The 21,742-nt window shown below is 32.8% G+C and overlaps 1 protein-coding gene across 2 annotated transcripts in view; it reads left to right on the top strand.

Moving 5' to 3' along the window:
• CDH19 (cadherin 19) overlaps positions 1-12,431 on the top strand; it is a 51,816-nt gene extending 39,385 nt beyond the window's left edge. Inside the window, exons 9-12 of one of the 2 annotated variants that reach the window (XM_019729360.3) lie at positions 3,004-3,125; positions 8,798-8,915; positions 10,307-10,558; positions 11,925-12,431. In XM_019729360.3, coding sequence (XP_019584919.3) covers positions 3,004-3,125; positions 8,798-8,915; positions 10,307-10,558; positions 11,925-12,394 — 962 coding nt within the window. In that variant the 3' untranslated portion in view covers positions 12,395-12,431. Of the gene's footprint in view, positions 1-3,003; positions 3,126-8,797; positions 8,916-10,306; positions 10,559-11,903 lie in introns of both variants that reach the window. The other variant, XM_019729359.3, reaches the window with a different exon arrangement.
• The last annotated feature ends 9,311 nt before the right edge of the window (positions 12,432-21,742 follow it).

Here is a 21,742-nt window from a genome sequence, read left to right as displayed (position 1 = left end):
AACTGTTTCCATTCATAGCTTACAAGATTACTTATTACATAGGTAGGTTTATCCTAAAGATCATGGATATTATAATGGTGTATATGTTGGAGAAAATAACAAACAATAACAGCAATGACAATAAAAACTAAGTATTATTTGTGATTCACCAGAAGAAAAAAAAAAAATCCTTGCTTTGTCACTTCTTAAATGTTTTTTCATATGTTTATTTGTAAAATGCCTATTTTGCAAGGTGGTATGAGTGTTGGTGAGTTTTGAGGATTTATATTTTGTTAAATATTTTACTTTTATTGAATATAAAAGGTCATATGTACATATATGTGAATATAAAAGTATATATATATATATATATATATATATATATATATATATATGCTGTGGAAAACTGTGCATATAATGGCATTTTAAAGTATTAATAACAATTTGAAGGAAAATGTCATTCCTATTTCACAGAAGATAAGTCTAAAACTTCTGAAATTTATTTGCCCAACTCATAGGTGCTGATGCTTGGGACCAATTACAATCAATGATATCTGATTGTAAAGTGTATGTCTTAACCCTATGCCACACTATGTCTTACTGAGACTATGAAAAATTGTCGTGCTGTCACTTAGTGTCTTCTGACTTATATATGCATAATAATCTTGACAGGTGTCATTTCCCCCCATTTTGCTCCTTCATGACAATAGACTTTAGCTACAAAGTTATTTCAATTAATGACTCATATGTAAGCTTTCAATCAGTTCAGGTGACTTCCTCACAGCCAGTCAGTAATCTCTGTCATTATGTTAGGTGAATTCCTCTTTGATGCTTATTATGTATCACTCTGCTCTGAGGTGTGTCCAACTCATTCTGAAGCTATTGCTTCATCCACATGTGTATGTCCGTGACAACATGTGTGGCTAGTAATGCCATACTTGTTTAAGGGGAGTTCAAGAGATGATTAAATTTTCAAGTAGATTTTAAAGATTGTGGTCCTATTGGGCTGAAGTACATTAAAAACATATAGGTTTTCTTTTTTAAAATTAATTTTCTCTTGAAACAGTAAGCCATGATGTGTTTCTATTGCAGTTATAATTTTATATTTGAGGACAGCAAAACAAGATTCATGTCACATTTAAAAAAATAAATTAATGGACTTAAAAATATTTTAATTCTCTTGAGGAAAAGCATGTAAATAAGCCTTCAAAGTGAATTCAGAGGGAAAAATGGAATAAAACATGAGATTTAATAAAAGTAGATATGTAAATTTAGATACAGAATTTCATTAAATGTGATTAGATCAATGTTGAAATTAATAAATTGAAACAAAAGTAACTAATACAATTTCAAACTTAACATTTTGTGAACTATAAAATATTGTACTGTAATAAATAATTTATAAGTAAAAGATGCTTTCAATTGCAGTCGACGGAAACATTTCAAATGCTTGTCAAAGGCAGACTGAATATAAGCTGAATATATTTCTGTTACATAGAATTTAATCCTTAGAAGTTAATCACTATTTCAGAAATAAATGCTTAGGAATGTTATTAAGTACAGGAATTATACAATTCATGCTGATCCGCTCCTGAAGCTATAAAATAGTTTTCTTAGAATTAAAAAAAAGAAAAGAAAAACTTTTAGACCAAGTAGTTTTCTGTGAACCTAAAAATCCAGGTGCCAATAATTGAACTAAAAGTGTTTATTTGGGATCAAAGGAATTGCAATTCTTTAAGTACAGATTCTGGCATAAGCCAAAAGTATATCCCCCCTACTGCCTCCCTGCAGGAGAGGGACTCAAGGGCTTTGTGGGGAAAATGCAGGAAGATGAGGTAAATGCATTAAGGAGATCATTGGTACTAGGTGAGGTACAGTTAGATTTGTACTTTATAAACTGGCTTGAGATTCAGTCATTAGGCAAAAGGCTAGATTTGTACTTTATTGTTTGGTTAGCATTTGGGGAATTGGCAAAGTCCAATTTCATCAGCCCTTGTAAACAGGATATTCTCATCCTTGCTGTTTTCATGGAAGATTGGTGGCTCAGTCCAGTTTAGAAGATCCAGCAAACAAGACGTACAGGGCAGTTTCTGGGAAATGACTACTCAGCTCTATTTTAATATGGTTCCCCTCATGTCATCTTCCACATTCCCATTATTATTATCATCATATATCTGAAATGTTACAGGATGCAAAATGCAATTCTAAAATGAAATAATTAGATACATATTCTCAGAAATTCACATAGTTAATGTTCATTTGATTCACCTATGAAGACATATTTTCGAAAAAAAATGTTTCATTTTAAGGGAAACTGGTTAGAAAAACTTCTGTAACACTGAATAACCAATTTTCATGTATGTTTCCTCTCTCGATTTTTTTAAGTGCATATAATTAAACTTATTTTAGAACAATTTTGGAGAAAATATTTATAAGTGCCTATTTTTTATTACTGTAAGCAATAGCAAAAAATAATTGTTTGACCATGTAAGTCTCAGCAGTAATATAAACAAACCACCTAAATAGTGGAAAATGGTGTGATGGAAAATTCTTTTAAAAAACACTTGCTGCATGCGTTAGTTACCTAGAAACTTTCAACATAACAGTTATGCTGATTATAGAAAAGAGACGTTCCATGGAAACATTTGTTTTTCCAGCAAACGCAGTGACTGGCTTAGTCTCTTTCCTGGAAAACTTGCCAAATTAAGCAACAAGCTATTTATTTGCATGCCAGCTAAGTGAATGAAACTACTAACTGCTCTAAAACGTAGCTGTGAAGATATATGTATGTTTTATATAGTCATGCCAATGGTTTAATATCGGTTGAGTTGAATGTGTTGAGCACATGTTTTTTCTAGGATGTATTGTTGATAAATACATGAATTATATAGTGATCCTGTCCTCAGATATCTTCTGTTCAGGTAAAATAAAAATACACCTCATAGCCTCTAACACAATTTTTGTGATGCTTCCCCCCTACTGGCAGCATTAACATTCTTTTAATTCTGTTTATTCAATTTGCAGACAATAAACAACAGAGTTCTGCAGTTCCTGTGTATGTGCAAGTTCTTAATATCAATGATCATGCTCCTGAGTTCTCTGAATATTATGAGACTTATGTTTGTGAAAATGCAGGCTCTGGTCAGGTAAGAACTCGTAATAAATTGCTGATATCTAAACAATGTTATATTATTTATAATAATTTTTGCTGTGTATTCCTCCCACTTCGAAATGATGAAAATAAGTTTTATTAACTATATTAATTCCATGCTTTTATATTGTGAGGACTGTCTAACTTAAATTTCTTTTTAAAAAATAACAAGTCAGTACATATTGACAGTGTTGTTTCTAGGCAATGGTCAAGTGTACACAGATCCAGTATGGCTCATTCAGAATCTCTTAAGACGGGGATGGACCCCAAGTTAAGAATTTGTAATGTACGAGTTCTGACAATTAGGTTCGTGAACTCATCCTAGACAAAGTGCTACATACCTCATTGCTAAATATCACTATGGTTACCTTCAAAATACTCCCCTTGGGAAGCTATGCACTGATACCAGTGCCTAGTCTACCCTTCAAAGCAATTTTGGAACTCTTTCTGGAATGGCCATCAGAGCTGCCATCATATTACCCTTGATGTCCTGAATGTCATCAAAATGTCTTCCTTTCAATATTTCCTTTATCTACGGGTAAAGAAGTCATTGGGGGCCAGAGCAGGTGAGTAGGGAAGGTGTTCTAATACAGTTATTTGTTTAGTGACTACCTTCACAGACAGTGAGTGCTGTGTGAGCTGGTACACTGTTGTGATGCAAGAGCAATGAATTGCTGGCAAAAAAGTTCAGGTAGTCTGTTTCATGCAGCCTTTTCAGCACTTCCAAATAGTGAACGTGGTTAAGTATCTGTCTAGTTGGTACAAATCCATAATGAATAATTCCTCTGATATCAAAAAAGGTTAGCAACATTAGTGCAACAAGTTCACAAACTTAATTGTCAGAACTTTGTATGACATTACTTTTAACTGTTACTGTTACTAACAAAATTGCCTTAAAGAAAGGCCAATTCAGCCTATTTACTCATTTAATTGTTTGTTATCTGTAATGGATCTTTAGCTAGGAATTATAGAATGAAAATTAAATCACTCTTTTTCAAGTGACTCATAACAAAAAATGTCAAAATTAAATACCTACATATAAACTGAAAAAACAAAAAAGTTATTAAGCATATAGCTGTAAACATTTTATGTAAATTAAAATTAAAACCAATTTATGAGAGTGTCAAAAGGTGATAATCCCAAAATAGGGTGCTTAGCAGTATAACAAAACAGCATTTTAAAAGCTATTAATATATTTTGACAAATTGATATAATATACATATAATTTAAAGATAGGCATGAACTTTTCATTTCATACTGAGAGGCCATTTGACAAAATTAAACTTAAATTCTGGGTTACAAATAAAACAAGTCAAAAGGCACACAATAAATAAAGAATAAATCATAGAAGTCGTATATGAATCAATAGTCAAAATCTCACTTAATACTGATACTTTAAAACATCATACTTTAAAACAGTATTGAGAAAGAAATTCTCTTTCACACTATCATTTCATAGTGTTTTGAAGCTTAGGTTCATACAATAATGTATAAAAGACATATGAAATAAAGTTACTGAAAAGAAGGAAATTTACTTAAGATTATCTAGTGTACTGCTGCCAAATTAATATGATCAAATTTTAAATTTTTTGAAGCCATGTTTAAACAGACAGTAAAATGGGGATTGCTAATTCAACCGATATACCATTTCAGTTCAGCAAGATGAGTAAGTTTTATAGATCTGCTGTTCAATATTGAACTTATAGTTAACAATGCTGAATTGTATACTTAGAATTTTGTTAGGAGTCTAGATCTCATGTTAAGTGCTGTTACTACAATTAAAGTTTTTAAAAGATGAGATCCATGTTAATGTTTATTTGAAACAATATCTATGGATATTATGATTTTTTTACATGTAATAAATTAAAAACCATCAAGGAAATATTTTATGTATTTTCTCATACTATGAAGATTTTTCTTGTCTCATTTGCCAGAAGCTCAAACAGCTGGACAAAATGATAAGTTAGAAATGTGTCCTATATCTATTTGCTTCGGACAGGTGATACCTTCATTATAGAAAATCAAAATACCAGAATAGTTGCACTCTATTCTGAAGGAAACCAGAGATTTCCTTAATGATCTATGTGGGTAAACAGAAGTTTTAGGTTTGTGTTTTTTGTTTTTTGTTTTGTTTTGTTTTGTTTTTTATTCTTAATGTGTAAATGATAGGGTGAGAAGAGAAGAGGGAGAGAGGTTTTCAGTGGTTTGCAAAATATGAATATAATAAATAAGCTGACATTAGAGCAATTTGCCTCTTCTGTTTGGTGGAAATAGTTATCATTTTTCAAGTTAATGATTTCTATTATCTTGACTGAGACCAAATATCTTTTCCAGAATGAAGGTATAATATTGGTGATTTTTAGATTCTTTTATACCATTATTTGGTTTAATGTAAAGACATTCACATTGTCTCCATGTAAAAATATTATCTGTAATATGCCCTCTTAGAACAGTCACCGTGCACATTCTCACCCATGCAGTGTCAGCTTCCAGGGTCCATGCAATTCTCTGACCCCCAAAAGTTTATTTTAGTTGTTATATACTTTATGTATTTTATTATGTGTTTTTGTTCTGGACGTTAGGTGTTATATACCTTCTCGACACTCTTTAAGTTTGCAATTCTGCTTGTCTCTCTACCCAGCTAGAATGTAAACAAGTGACAGACACTGCTGGCCCCAAGCACCACCGGCCACCCAGGGCCTGAGATAGCTTGGCATGTTCTAAAATGCTAATGGGATATTTGTTAGATGGATACATTTGGGATATTAATCAGATATTTTATATTTTAATCTTTTTATATGATTTTTTATAAAATGTATTTTTAAAATTAATTTAACAAACAAAAATAAAGTATATATGAGGATAAAAATCTGAGGTGTGATTTTTAGCTAAATATAAGTAGATTTGTACAAGTTAGTGGCAAAACAATACAATGTGTATGACATTTAAATACATCTTCTGTAATTTTATGAAAAGATTTTTAAGGAAATTTAGAGTACATCTGCCTCTGTTCCAGGATCAAAATATCAGGCTGTCATGAGTTTTCTTTTAATAACTTGCTAAACAAAAGAAAAGAACTAGAGATTATGGATTAGATTTTCTTGTTGGCTCTAACTGTATTATTTTATTAATTAGTACTTTGATCTATTGAACAGATATTGAACAACCTTTTTGAATCGTGTAATTTCACTTTGTCAAAACTGGCCTTATATGGAATTATTTTCTCTGTGGAGTGGTATAAAAAGCAATAGTTTTGTTCAGATGTGTTAACAATAATTTCTTGACAATGAGAGAGAGAAGTTGCATGTACATCTTGATACAAGGTTCAAATACCTAGAATAACTAGATTAGCAAGCAATTTAGGTGAGATTGTCAAAAATTCCTTCCATATATTTGTTTATTGCAACTCCCACTTTTTGTTTATCATTTTTGTATTGAGGGAAATTGTTTATTAAGCATGTTTCAAGGAATTGATAATTTCTGTCAATTAATATTCAGTACCTATGTATTAATTTCTAGTTTATTTTTCAATTTATACTTTATAATCTTATTAAAAATGTATTCCTCCACAAACCTGGAAGTAGTTTTATTGATATTTGCTATTCAGGTAAAGAAACGGATTCAAATGTGTTGTTTCCTCCAAATCGGTATATAACAGTTGCCTCTTTGACTAGCTATCAAAAAATGCATGTTTAACAGAGTTTATAACTCTAGTTGGTGGAGAAATGAATACAAGCTGATTTTTTAAATCAGGATAATTAATCTGGGGAGGATATTTTAGTAAGCTGGCTCATGTGCACTTCCTTTTTTTAGGAAAAAAAAGTCAGTGCGAAGTTATTGATAGAGAGAGAGGATTATATTTCTTCCCTTGATCATCTTTAAAGTTAAATACTATTTTTCCTTTAATAAATGAGTCTGCTATGTACATCAGTGGCTTCCTAGTTTTGTAAAGCGGTGGAACCCAATAAAATAGATGGAAGCCCAATTTACAAAGCAAATGTAAGTCGTGGTATGTTCATTGAAAAGGGGACAGAGTGTTGAAACCTATGCATATTCAGTTTACCTATACATACGTGTAGGGTAGTTTGATTAATTAATAGTAATATATATATATATATATATATATATATATATATATATATATATATATATATATAATAAAATCTCTCCAATGTCCTTAAGCCTTCATACATGAAAGGGAGACATTTTCAATATTTAGTCAAATGTATGTGTTTAAAATAGGAAGTCTGGTAGCAAGATTTAAAACTATTCCTTGTCTAAAAATCAAGACTGCGCATACCAACAAGATAAATTTGAATTTTTTTTTTTACAATTTGCTATCAATCTTAATTGAACAAATGTGCCTTTATTTGATTATTCATAATATTCAAGGAACCATCCTATGAAAATTCAGCATGACAATATTTTCATGAAGAAAATACATAGTAAACATGTACTATCAACAAGCACTTTGGCAAGCTAAGACATATAATCCTAAAAATGAACCCTAAAAGTTAAGTATTAGTGTCTCTATTTTTTAAGCTCAGAAAACTGGTAAGAGGCACCTGCCGTTACCCCAGCTACACAAAGTCTTCTGGTAAGGAGACTAAAAGCATTACCTTGAAGCGTTACACATTTATTATTGTTGGCATGCATTGAATGAAAATACGTTTTCTCTTATTCGATTATTTAATTAACACTATATGATTATGTTTTAATTAGAAATGTTATGAAGAGAAAGAATCGATACAGATAAATAATGTGTAAATTGCATGAATTTCATGGGCTCTTTATGCACGGAGCGAGATAGCTATTCTTTGAAGTATAACATTACAAATTTTAGGTCTTTCATCTTGCAACTAAGGATATTTTTGTTTGACACACTGTTAAAAGCTCTTTAATTCTAGAAAATTCGAAACGATAACTTGTATAATCAATTTACTTTAATTTCCAGAATTAATCACCATCTCACTATGTAATTTTGACAGCATATCCCCTTTTTGACAATAATGAACTAGTTGACTGACAGATACATTCATGTCTTGAAAGAAAATAATTAATTGAGAACTGATTCGTGCATAACTGCATTGCTTCACTTTTTTTTATGATTGGAGATAGAGAAAGGAACTTATTTGATGTGGGACACTTTTCCTATAATCTTTGTGTCAAAGGAAATCTAGTACATTGCCCTAAACTTTAAATGTGTTATTTTCTTTAATCAACTTAAAAACTCATTACTTTAGCAAATACTTTAGTAACATAATAACTTTACTACATCTATGCTCTCAATATAAGCAATAAATATGCAATGTCAGCAAATCATAATGGTTGGCCCTAAGATAAGGAAGGGAGAAAAGAAGGAAGGAAGAAAGCTAAGCGGGAAGGATGGGGATGAGTCTTAATATAGCAGCAGTACTTTGAGAACTCTAACAAACTCAGCTTATGGAAACCATCTGGTCCATCCACAAAAATCTATTTATTCTGTAATACAAAACACTCTTTTGAAAGGGGTAAGTAAAGGTATTTTAACCTGAAAAATATGTTAATATTTAGATAGTTATCCTCTGAAGTGTCTATAAAGATTTTGGTAAAGCTAACAGTAATAATAATAACAGTGATCTTTTTCTTGAATCAAAGAAAAAATCACTTTTTCTATTTTTCTTCTAGATAATCCAGACCATCAGTGCAGTGGATAGAGATGAATCCATAGAAGCTCACCATTTTTACTTTAATTTGTCTGTGGAAGACTCAAAGAATGCTAGTTTTGCAATCATTGATAATCAAGGTAATTCCATTGACTCATGATGGCTTTTGCTCCATTCTCTTAGAATCATGCTTGCTTTGAAGGGAACTTATAGTGTTGCTATTTATACTGTTATTACAATGTGATAATGTTGAGATACAGAGCAAGAAATGAAAAAGAAAAACAAAACCCAAAGTCAAGCTCTGAAAACACTAGCCCCATTTTCCACTGGATTGCTTTAAATTAGAAACATTTTTTCAAGTAATCAGTGGCTGCAAGTTCTTGTAAAATCTGAATGACCCTACAAATATAATTGCGGTTCTGGAACAATGTTTCCTTCATGTTATGGAACTCAAACTCCAATCTATGTCTGGGGAAGAAAATGATATAGACGTGTAGTCATGTTAGCTCAATTGATTCAAAGATATTTGGAGTCATTAATTATGGCTATAAATATATAAAATTGATTTTATATTCTTCATTTTTCCTTCAAAATAAAATGATTATGTCAATCTAAGGACAAAGTGTTCTAAAGGATTTTGTATGGAGAGAGAATTGCTTTTCCTTCCATGCAGAAGAAGACTGACTTTTATAGAAAGCCACTCATTTTTCTCTTTCACTTCAGTAAAATATTTTTATCATCATATGGATTTCTGTTTTAATTTTCTTTATATCCTAAAGATATGAATCACCATTGGACTTATTACTCAAGCATCTGTAACCAAAAGCTGTAGCTGTCATTCATGACAACCGAGTTAAATTTTGTTCTGGGGTAGATCATCTGCTGGGAGAATAAATGCAGACATGTTATGTCCTTTTTGTCCTCATCAAATTCCCCAGTGAAGGAAACTCAGATAGACTCAGGATAAGCACTCAAATATCAATATAAGACATGAGATATAGCTTAGATTTATTTATGTTAATATAAAAATAAGGTACTGATGCAAAATAAATATATACTGAAACAGAAAAATAAAATAATTGGCCAGGTTTAATGTTTGTGGTTATAAATACGCTATCTTATTGAAAAAAATGTAAACTCCCCAATCTGTCTAGCAACTAAAATCAAAAAAGTTTTATAGACTTCAAGAGCAAGATGGAGAGTTGGTTTAAAAAGACAATTTGGGAAAAATCATAACTGACATACATTTTGAAGTTCTTCCATTTTGTTTGCATTTTCTAGTTTGTGTCTTCTAGTGTTTGTCCTAATTCTACAGGAAATATTTTGGGGGAGAGAAATATAAAAAAAAAAAAAAAAGAAAAGAAAGAAAGAAAGAAAGAAAGAAAGAAAAAGGAAAACACAGTACTGAGGCAGAAGAAATTACACTGAAAAAAGTTATTTAGATATCTATGCTATTACCTCTTGTACCTATGCCTGGTACGAATGTATTTTATATTGTTGAAAAAATGATGCACATGGATTTTTGTTTTAGATAACACAGCTGTAATTTTGACTAATAGAACCGGTTTTAGCCTTCAAGAAGAGCCTGTCTTCTACATATACATCTTAATTGCTGACAATGGAATCCCATCACTGACGAGTACAAACACCCTCAGCATTCACGTCTGTGACTGTGATGAAGATGGCAGTACACACAGCTGCAGTAATAAGGATTTTATGCTTTCCATCGGGTTCAGGACAAAGATCATAATCGCTGTTCTGATATGCGTCGTGGTAATATTTGGTAAGCAGTACTGAACTGTATATATTTTCATTGATTGAAAATTACATGAAAAACATAGAGAAGAATTAATTCCGTTATAGCAGCATACATAACACTTAGAAGAAGGAAGTGACGTCAACCAATAGTCAGTAGTTTTTCAGAAAGTTTTATGAGTGTCCACTCCAATTCATAGATTTAAAAGTTATTTATTAGACCCCTTTCTATTTCAACCATAAATCTCAGATGAGTTTTAGAATAAGCACTTGAATTTAAATGTGGTCTTTATTTAATTCAAGAGCACTGTTTCAGTGTTTTAAATGTAAGTTTTATATAAATTATTACATAATATATTTATCTTTGTGATACATTGCGTCAAATTTGGCTTAAGTCCTGTATATGAAATTCTGAACAGCCACATATGAACCAAGGTTGAGTAAGAATTAACTATCCTTGATACACACAAACACACTCACACAAACACACACATTTTCTTTAAAATAAAAACAAAGTGTTCTAAAATTGTTCTGTTTCTACTTGATGTTAAAATTACCTTATTAGTAAATATTTATTGTGGACATACCAATCTTATGATTATAAACTTGATAGTTTGGAATTTCTGAAAATAATGTGTTATCACAGAGCACAGATTCTGAACCAATTACCTGATTTTGAATGCCAGTTTTCAGTTTCCTTGCTGTGTGACTCTGGGTATATGATTTAACACCTGTGCTTCAGTTTGTCCATCTTCAATAGGGAAGGATAATCATATGTGGATAACATAATTAAACCTATGAATAAATGTAAAGTTTTTAGAAAAATGCCTGATACACACTATATAGTCAGTAATTATTAACTTAGAAAATAATTATGCCACAAAATTTCCCTCAATGGGGACCATCGAACTGCTCCATTATGCTTAACTTCTATGAAACAGTATCATTGAATGCTAAATTGACAAATACGTGTAGATTGGAACCTTTTCCCTTATTTTGCTTTGTTCTATTTCCAATGGATAAGAAAAAATAAAATTGTAAGTTTTAAATGGATCATCATCAAAAGCATTGCACTGTATTTTCATGATATTTTACTACTCTCAGTCATCAACCGGAATGATTGTTATGCTTCCCTATGTTATTTTGCAAGCCCCTTTTGCAAATTTTCCACAGCAAACGTATCTTTTTGTCTTGGAATCATAAAATCTAAGCTTATGTCTTGAGCATGTAACAAAAGCAAGGATTGTAAAGTTTATTATAAATAATGCAATACTTAATATATATCATCTATCATATCATCATATATCATATCATGTCATGTCATGTCATGTCATGTCATATGTGTTAATCTTCTGGTGTGCTTCTTTTGTCAGGGTTTATTTTTCTGATCCTAGGTCTGAAACATCGAAGAAAGCAGTCTCTGTTTCCTGAGAAAGGTGAAGATTTCAGAGAGAATATATTCAGATATGATGATGAAGGGGGCGGAGAAGAAGACACAGAGGCCTTTGACATTGCAGAGCTGAGGAGCAGCGCCACCATGCGGGAGCGGAAGGCTCGGAAAACCACCCCTGCGGACATCCGGAGCCTGTACAGGCAGTCGTTGCAGGTTGGCCCAGACAGCGCCATATTCAGGAAATTCATCCAAGAAAAGCTCGAAGAAGCTGACACCGACCCTTGTGCCCCTCCTTTTGATTCCCTCCAGACCTATGCTTTTGAGGGAACAGGGTCATTGGCTGGCTCCCTGAGCTCCGTAGGCTCTGCAAGCTCCGATCAGGATGAAAATTATGATTACCTTAATGAGCTGGGACCTCGCTTTAAAAGATTAGCATGCATGTTTGGTTCTGCTATGCCACCAAATAATTAGGGCTTTTCAATTTAAAAAATAAGTAAATAAACGCTAATGTGTTGTGGGGCAAGCTGGCAGTGTCTTGGTAAAGAGTTGTATGCCCCAGTTCTCTGGGGAGAAAAAGAAAAAAAAAAAAAGAAAATGACCTGATTTATAGTGTTTTCTATAAATGAAAACACTATTTACTCTTGGGGTAAATACCCCGTGGTTATTTCAATCCACCCATAATATTGTCAGTGACTGCAGATGTGGGAAGAAATGCTGACAATCAGCTCTTGGATGCCAGTGCAAGCCAACTCTAGCATACCACTGACATAGTCTTCTAGTATTTTCTTCAGCACCACCCAATACAGATTCTCAAAGTTTGTGAATGTTTAATGTGAGAAAGGCACTGAACCTAGAGTATCTCAGTATAATTTCACTTAAATGTTTATTAAATCTTACCAAGTAAGAGAACAGTGTTTATGTGTGTTAAGTTCCTGATATTATACAGAGATAAACACCCAGGAAAACATGGATAATTATGTAAAACTTGAAAAAGCTATTCAGTTTACATGACTAAGCAAGTTTCTTACTAGGATTCTATAATTCATTCGACTTTGATGTTTTAAAATCTTTGTCAAGACCACACTTTAAAACTGATTCCAAATTTAGACAGATAATTGGTATAATTTAATTAATATATAATATGTTGTATTATTTTTTATATTACAGCTGTGTATGAAAAGGGGCATAAAATATGTTTAGGAGTATTTCATAATTGTTTTCATGTGTAACCAAAACATATATTTATGATGTCATAATACAATGACAAAATACATGTCAACATTTATTCAGCGTTAAATTTAAACTTTATGAAAATGGTGGAAAGTGTGAAAAAAATTTTATTGCTACTAGAAATGATAGAGGTAAATGAAAGGAGTGTTAAACAGAAACTTGAATTAATATCCATTCTAAATATTATGACCAATTGCACTGACTCTTACCATGCATAGGATAAAAAATGACAAAATTCTCAGCATTTCTTTTTTATTAAGAGCTTAGACTATGACTTATTCCTCAGTGTCGTTTTTATTACGGAATATGAAATTAGGCACAGTAGTTACTTTTATTGTAACATTATGAAGCAAGAATGATAAGCTGCTGGACATAAAACTTTATAGTAATATTAGATAATAAGATAAAACACTTTAATTTTAGCCAACTTTTTAAGAATGATCCTTATTCTATTCTCAAGCCAGATGGGATTCAAAATTCATAGTTTGAACAGAAAGATAGTAGTGAATACAGTGTCCCAATAATCGGCTTATATGTTCATTTTTTATTCATAGCATGTGAAACTAAGCTGAACCAAACTGGCCATATATGTTTAAATCAAATATTTTGAATAATTGTGAGCTAAAGGTAGAGTAGTTGAATGGTTACAATATTTTTGTTCTGTACTTTCACATGTAAATATCCATATCATATAATAGAAGAGAGGTTTTTCACCAATATCAGTTAGGTACCATTAAGTTGGTGACACAGATATCATAAGTTAAGAAAAGCCTAAGAATGTCAGAGTTGAAATGCAGCAATTTAGAAAGATATTAAAAGTAGATGAGAGGACCTAAGCTGTAGTAAATCCTTATGCATTCATATTCATATCCATGTCATATTTACTTTAGGAAGAGTAAGAAAACAAAAGAAAATTTAGAAAAAGTGAAAACTTGCAAGCAAAATAGAAATGTATGAGTTGAGAGAACATTTACATTTCTATCATATTCATGTAAAAATTGAAAGAATATAGTTAAGTTTTTATTAATTATTCCATGAAGAAATTTTCGCTGAATTTAAAAAAGAATGCGAGACAATCTTGGCCGAAGAACCGGAAAGTATGATAAACAACAGATGAAACAATCCATGGAAAATAGATTTTAAAAGTAAATAAATAGATAGGGTGTTCTGGGGATGCAGAAGATTCTGTCATGGATGCAAACCTTATAAACAACTTTTCAGTTTGGCTGAACACCTTATAAAAATGCACATTAATGCAGTATATGCATCAACAGGGCTTGATGTTTGTGTCCAGTGTCATTAAGCAGATGTGTTAAAGTACTGGTTTAGTTAATGATAACATTGTCAATCATAGGATATACAGCAGAATTGCATGCCTGGTTGCATATCAACTAGTCTGAATAGTGTCCTTTGAAACTATATCATAAAGTGCTATATAATTCTATTACAGAAGTTACAATATCCTAGATATTATACTTAGTGATTTTTCAATAACCATTTTAATCTTTTTCCAGTCACATGGGTGTTGCCAGAACACAGCTATATCCTACGCTGAAGACCTGGCATTACAATCTCATTTTTGTAAAACTAATAAAGGCTCAGTCAATGCAGATGTTCATGAAAATAGCACAGCTTCACATTAATACCTGAAGTACTTAAGTCACAGGGTTTTGCGTAAGTCTTAAATAACTAATGGTTGGAACAGGAAAATATTTAGTCCTTTAAAGAATCAGACAAAGTTAGCAATAATAGTTGTGCACTCAGGGCACGTGCTTGAGCCTCACAGATCTGAGTTTGAAGTAGTTCACTTTTATCTAAAGAACAGTGTGAATTGTGTCAAACTGCCTAATCTATCTGGGTCTGACTCTGTATGTAATCTGTGAAACGAGACCCGATCTCCCTATGTCACATGACAGCTGTGAAGAGGTTGTAAAACATGCAACACAAACGTTTGTACATGACAAACGATAAGGGTTCGGTTTAACAGCATCGTTCTGATGGCAGATGCTCTTCTGCAGGAAAACACAGATTCCTTTTTTTCCTTGCACTGATTGATCCCAACAGCACACTTGAGATATAAATCAGTATCCTGACCTGACCCATGAAGGCATATATTATCCTGTCCCTGTTTATGTCTGCAGCTTCTTAACTCTTCCAATAACATCTTCTAGGGTTTAATAAACTTCCTCCAAAACTTTCTATTGTTCAATCCCTCATTTCATTCATGTCTGTGATCATCTGTGGTTTTCTCAGAAAAGCCTCGCTGATCACTGTCGCCCACTGTGACTCTTGCTCTGCCTTGCTCTTTATCAAATCGCTTAGCCACCTGGAATTATTACATGATGTATATTTTACTTTTTATTGTCTTTATCCTTATTAGAATGTAAACTATAAGTGGGCAAGGAATTGTCTGTTCTTCTTGTCTAAAATTGTTTCTAGCACATAGTAAGTGACCAATAAATATGTCTTCAATGAATGTAATAATGAATCCCAATCAATACTTGGTCATTATTAGAAGCCATATTGACTTTTGTTGAATATTAATATGGAATTAATGTATTTTCAAAATATAATAGGTTAGCAATGGGTAGTAATTGGATAAAGAACTAAGAAATTATAAGAATTTGGCATACAGTTTCTAGAAATTATATGAGTTTGGCATTTTAGCTTATTTGAATTTATTGATATTGTATCTGGAATAATAATAAAAAATTAGTTAGAATCTTCAGTCAGAACAGGTCCTTTGATGATTGTGGTAGAAAATCTCATAGGAGTAAGTTCCCAGGAGGTGTGACGAACATGAAAACATGTGCAATGCCTGAGATTTTTCAGAGTACAACTTAGTAACCAACACATTGCTAAGTTACAGGGCCACTGAGACCCTACAAGGTAAGCTTCATGTTTTTCTATGTGATGGGAAGGGACATTGACTATCGCATACATTAAAGACCGGGAGACTAAGCTGAGAGTTAAATGGAGGAAAGGTATATGTGGCTTATTACACTTCTAATTATATCTGTCTGTTCTATCTATCATCTATATCTGTCTTTCATCTATTGAGAGGAACTGTGATTTCGTGGAGGAGGGGAGACAAGCATCTCAATCACAGAGTAGATTGGGACCTATTAGAATGTGTTGCCACCTTTTGTACCTTTGAGCTCTGAGGATGGGAGGCTGACTGACTGGTCCAAAATGTCAGAGAAAGCAAGGGCCACAGCTGGGCACAAAGCACTTCCTAGCCTGTGACAGGCAAAGCTGCATGAGTCCCCCATAGGTTAAGTGACTGCAGCTGTAGAAATTTTTGCACAGAAGGTAGGAGCTGAGAGGGAGCTTAAATCAGTCATCTAAACAATATGTCACACAGGCTACGGAGCAATGGGGACCTCAAGTGCTTAAAATGTGTGCGGATGCCCCAAGCAGGGGCCCCAGGATAGAGTGGCAGCGGTTGAATAGCCAGATACCTGTCCTCACACAACTCTGACTGTGAAAATGTGATAGCAACAGCCGTGCTCACCATCTCCCACGTCCTCTCTCCAGCCCTATCTGCACAGCTAAGGCCCCAAAGCAGCAGAGAAAATGGGAGCTGGTGAGAGAGGGAACCTTACGTTGGATGTGAATTTAAAGTCTTCTGGTACCTGAAAGGGGGAGTTAAAACAAGGAACAAACAAACTTGTTTGGCAATGACCAGAAACTGTGCAAACTGAGATTTGGCTAAGGCGCACATTAGAAAGGTCAATGCAAATGTGTCTAACAACTGAATAAAATAAAACATTTTCATGATGTCCTCTTCAAGTTACAAACTAATCAATAAACTGGATATATTAGCATATCAACTAAATTTGGCATTCCATAGAGTTCAAATAATTTAAATTTGATTTTCTAATATAAACCATAAGCAAAATATGAAAAAGTATATATAATTTATCGTGTTCTTAAAACATTTGAGAGCATATTAAAATAGTTTACACAACTTTATTTCATGCCATTCCATTGTGCTTACTCATTTTAATATTTAAATTGTGATATCTTCTAGTGAGTTCTGCAGTGCAAAGTGATTTATCTCAGCTATAAGTAAAGTTGGACATGGAAAATACCATTTATTCACAATAAATAGTGGTAAAAATCCCTAGAATGTTTTTTCTACAAAAGGCAGTGGAGATGATGGATGATATTCACATAATTTCAGTATATTACCTCATTGCATGCTAGTGAGAGTAAGCAGTCAATGAAGTACATTTTTAATTATTTGCCAGTTAATATTCCTTTGTTGTGTAAACTTTCGCAAGTTATTTAAAAGTTTATTTTTTGGTAGCTTCATCTGTATAATGTGGATATCAAGAATATATAACTCATCGCACTATTTTAGGAATTAACTGAATAATGCATGTAAAGAATGAACTTTGCCAAATGCATGGCAAACACAATGTTTGTACCTGTTACTATTGCTAATATAATAATTGTTATTATATTATAAGGTTTATCTTTAAAATGCTTAGACAATTCCTACTCTAGAATTAATTGGACAAAAAGAAAACAAGTTAATTTAAGACAATAATTATCTTCTTGTTACTGCCCCCTCCATTTGACCCTTCCAGAGTAATATTGCATGATTACCAAAAGAAAAAAAAATTGCTCAAGTTTAATGTTATGCATGAGATGTTCTGATTGAAAGTCACTCCTCTATGACATTTGTTTGTGAAAAAAAAAGAAACTGCTAAATTAAGTAGAAACCAAGTTTTGTGGCAGCTTTTTATAGGTATACATATTTTAGGGGGAAAAAAACAACTATCAAAAAAGAAAGGGTTAGTTTTGCTCAATTTGTATCTAATGAAGAAATGAAATTATTTCTATGTTCTATTAGAACTACATGGAAGAATTAAAAGAAACATGTTATTGGCTCCAAGAAGAAGCTTTCAATCCTCTTGTTAATATCAAACATCTGATAACCATAGTTCTAATTTTATATTAAGAATTTAAAATTAAATTACAAAGCAGATTGTTCTCATTACCTCTGACAATACAGAATGAAGTGCTGCACCTTTGGCTCCCATCTATATTCTCCTGTCCTATCTCTTTTTAAAAACAAAATGTAAGCACACATTGCCATATGTTCTTTAATGACTAAGTTTGTAATCATCTCTGCTTCTTTTATCCAATCTTAGGGCTCAGGTAAGTTCTCGGCAACTGTTCCAGCTCATATGACACCTCAGATTTAGAAACTTCTTGCTTATCCCAAGTGACCTCCACATTATTTTGGAAACTTCCACTGCAGAGCCAATGATCTAATTTTAGCTCTTTTTAAAAGTTAACACATATGTATCTGCACCGGACATATTAATTTACGTAGAGAGAATTTCACCCAGTTGTTTGAAAATGTTCTAAGTTTTACTAATTGTATCAATAAAATTACAAGTTGATAAATCATATAGTAGATTCATAGTAACTTATCATTTTCCCCCGTTGTTAAAATAATTTGTCTCAATAACACAGTTTTTGAGTACAAAATTTTCTCTTTTAAAAAAATATTACCTGTAGTCACGTTACTTTATTTATTTATTTATTTTTTACATAAATACTTGAAAAGGAAATCTGTACCAAAGAACATGCTAGGAAAATTTTTGAATTGTGAAAATTCTATTTCTCTCACTTGTGTTCACTCCCCCTCAGTAAGTAAATAACTAACATGGAAGATTTTATCTAGCAGTATCTACTGAGCATCTCCAAGTTGAGTGCTGTGTAATAGACCCTTAATAAAATCGTAACAATAAACCCTTAATAAAATCATAACAAATGAGATCTCTGCATCATAACCTGAAAAAATAACGGCGAGGAACTCTTGGAGGTGAAGTGAGAACATGTGACCAGGCTGACAGGTTGGTGCTCAGGTGAGACCAGGTGCCGGGCTCAGCTTCCCTCCACAGAAATCACTGCTTCTTAGTTGGGCTCACTGAATTATGCTACTGGCCACAAAAAGGTAAATATTTATAATGAGAGGATTTGTATTATTTCCTTTTTTTTTCTGAATAAACCAACAAAGCTGTTACGCTAAATCTCTCTAGCTCTTTTTACGTTTTCAGCAGGTATGTTTCCAGGACCCATTCTAAGTGTTCTTTTTTTTTTCCCCCAAAGTGTTTTCTCATTTAATCCTCTATTATATGAGAAGGAACTGATGTGATTCTCGGGATACTAATAAGGAAACTGGGACAAAGAGAGACTGTTCGTATGCCTGAAGTCATATTCCTGATAAGTGGTAATAATATAAACCCAGGCATGCTAATTTTGGATTCCTAGCTTTTACCCATTACACCACACCGCCCCCCTCCACCCCATTTACATCACTTCCTTAGGTTATTAACTCAGGCTTTAACAGTATTTGTTCCCTAATAATTTTTTGTTACTGTAGATGTTATGGCTACATATTAATGTTATGTACACATAGACAGGATAAAGTTGATTAGCATTTACTTTTCAAAACATATGTACCCATTTTTATATTATTATTACCTAGACAGTTTCTATCAAAATGAAATGCCAGCATTTTTTATTTTACCATTATTATTATATATCATTCATATTGCTACTAATCAACCATAGAAATGACACACTGAAAACATATGTGGGCACAGATGAAATATTGATTATTGAAGGACATTTATTCTTAAATTATTCTCATATTAGGTAATAATATACCAACTCAGTATATTAATTTACTTAATATGTCTTATATTTTTTCTTGTCCATACTAACAAAGAGCAAAGAAATGTGTGTGTGTGTGTGTGTGTGTGTGTGTGTGTGTGTGTGATTTTTATATTGTTATGAACAGCAAATAAAAGACGAGCAAAAGAAAGAAAGAGCATTAAGGCAAGAGTGTGGTCAAAACATTAAACTCACATTGGAGAATTCAGAGCAACTACCATTCACTTGCATTGCTTCTGCAACAACCCCTGCTTCGTCCTTTGCTCTCCCATTTTGGCATTTTCTGTATGATATATCACTTACAATAAATGTGCTTGATTTTTGTGTCTTTTATTCATTACTTAATCCTCAACCAAAGATAGAGATTAGGGGCTTTTAAGCAATGTGCTTTGAAATTCATTAGAGACTGAGAACTGAGTACTCACGATTTCTGAATGATTCTGATGTGGCTGGGTAACACAAAGTAAGCTTACAGAAATAAACAGATCTGATTATCTGACTTATTTTAGCAGTTATCTGTGCTCCAGTAACAAGAACAAAATGAGAAGCTTGACACGTTCCTTTGACTTTCCCCTTCTGATATCAGACTGCATGGTCTCTGTCATATCAAAGAGTGTAGTCCTCCCTGATTAAAGGAGACAGAAACTGACCATAAGATGACCCCAAATGCCAATATAAAAGGCACCATCCCTAATAAGCCCCAGGTCAAGTTTATCGATTGCCCTAACACATATCCACTTCATGCAGGCTGAAAACAGAGACGTTTCCATTTTGTTCACAGTATGGTCATGGTACAAAATCGACACACTGACAAGCAAGCACATCAATCACCCAATCTTTTGCACATCTGAATTGTAATTGATTTTATTTTTGAGCTTCCAAAATATATATTTAAACGTGCTATTGGTTTTTAAGGTGGCCAACATAGAATGATACAAGTCCACTTAATTTGAAGTTTTCTCTTGAAATTCTATATTTAAAAACGTTTTCTGATAAAATTTAGGGCAAAAAAAGACATGCAAATCTTTATAATAATAAACCTGGAAAGAGTGAAAACAAGGAAGAGAGAAAATAAATCAGGAGTGACACATCTAAACACATTTTCAAAGGGCAAATGTGCTCAGGTGACGCTTCTCCATTTCTACTCTCCTTGGTGGAAAGCACATGATCTAAAATCCTCCCTCTCTAGTATTTTTATAGAAAATATTAGAAATGACAGGAAGCAATTATTAGCATGGATTCAGTACTGCATTCCTACCCAGGTAATTAAAATGCCTTGTGCCTTGTTACTCTTGCTGAAATGAAGCTTGACCCTGATCTGCCCAAAGCAAAGCATACAAGTCATGGCCACGTGTGGCCCAGCAGGGGGTGTATTCTCCTGGCTTGTACTTAGATGGAAGACTATGGGCCATGCTGCATTTTGCATCATGGGAAATATTACCGTTATCGGCTCAGAGAAGGAGAATGTAGTTAAATATGTATAAGGAAGTAGCAACACTGACAGAAGTTTCTATCACATTAAAATCAAAATTTCTTATGATTTCCAGGTTTTTACATTATTGGTTTACAACACTAGTAGAAAATAATAGATTTACTAGAATATATAGAGAGAACTAGAACTGAAAGTTATATTTCAGGCCTTTATGAGTGAATCATCTTAGAGTATTTAACATTCCAGATGGCAGAAGGGTTTCTGCCATTGTAAATCATTTGTCAGCATACAATGTGTTCTCTTTCTAATTAAATCAGTTGCACAAAGCTTTTGGAACCTTGGGAATGGAACTCAAAGAGCATTATGGGGGCAGTGCTATTCATTTCCAATCTGAGTCTTGTTTAGCTGCCTGCCTTACAATTCTGCAAACAAAATGCCGCTTTCTATGGCACACACACTAC

Source organism: Rhinolophus sinicus, chromosome 4 (genome assembly GCF_057876585.1).
Source record: "Rhinolophus sinicus isolate RSI-liver-muscle chromosome 4, RSI-T2T, whole genome shotgun sequence".
Taxonomy (NCBI): domain Eukaryota; kingdom Metazoa; phylum Chordata; class Mammalia; order Chiroptera; family Rhinolophidae; genus Rhinolophus; species Rhinolophus sinicus.
The sequence above is the reverse complement of the archived record's forward strand: the minus strand, read 5'-3'. Positions and strand labels throughout refer to the sequence as shown.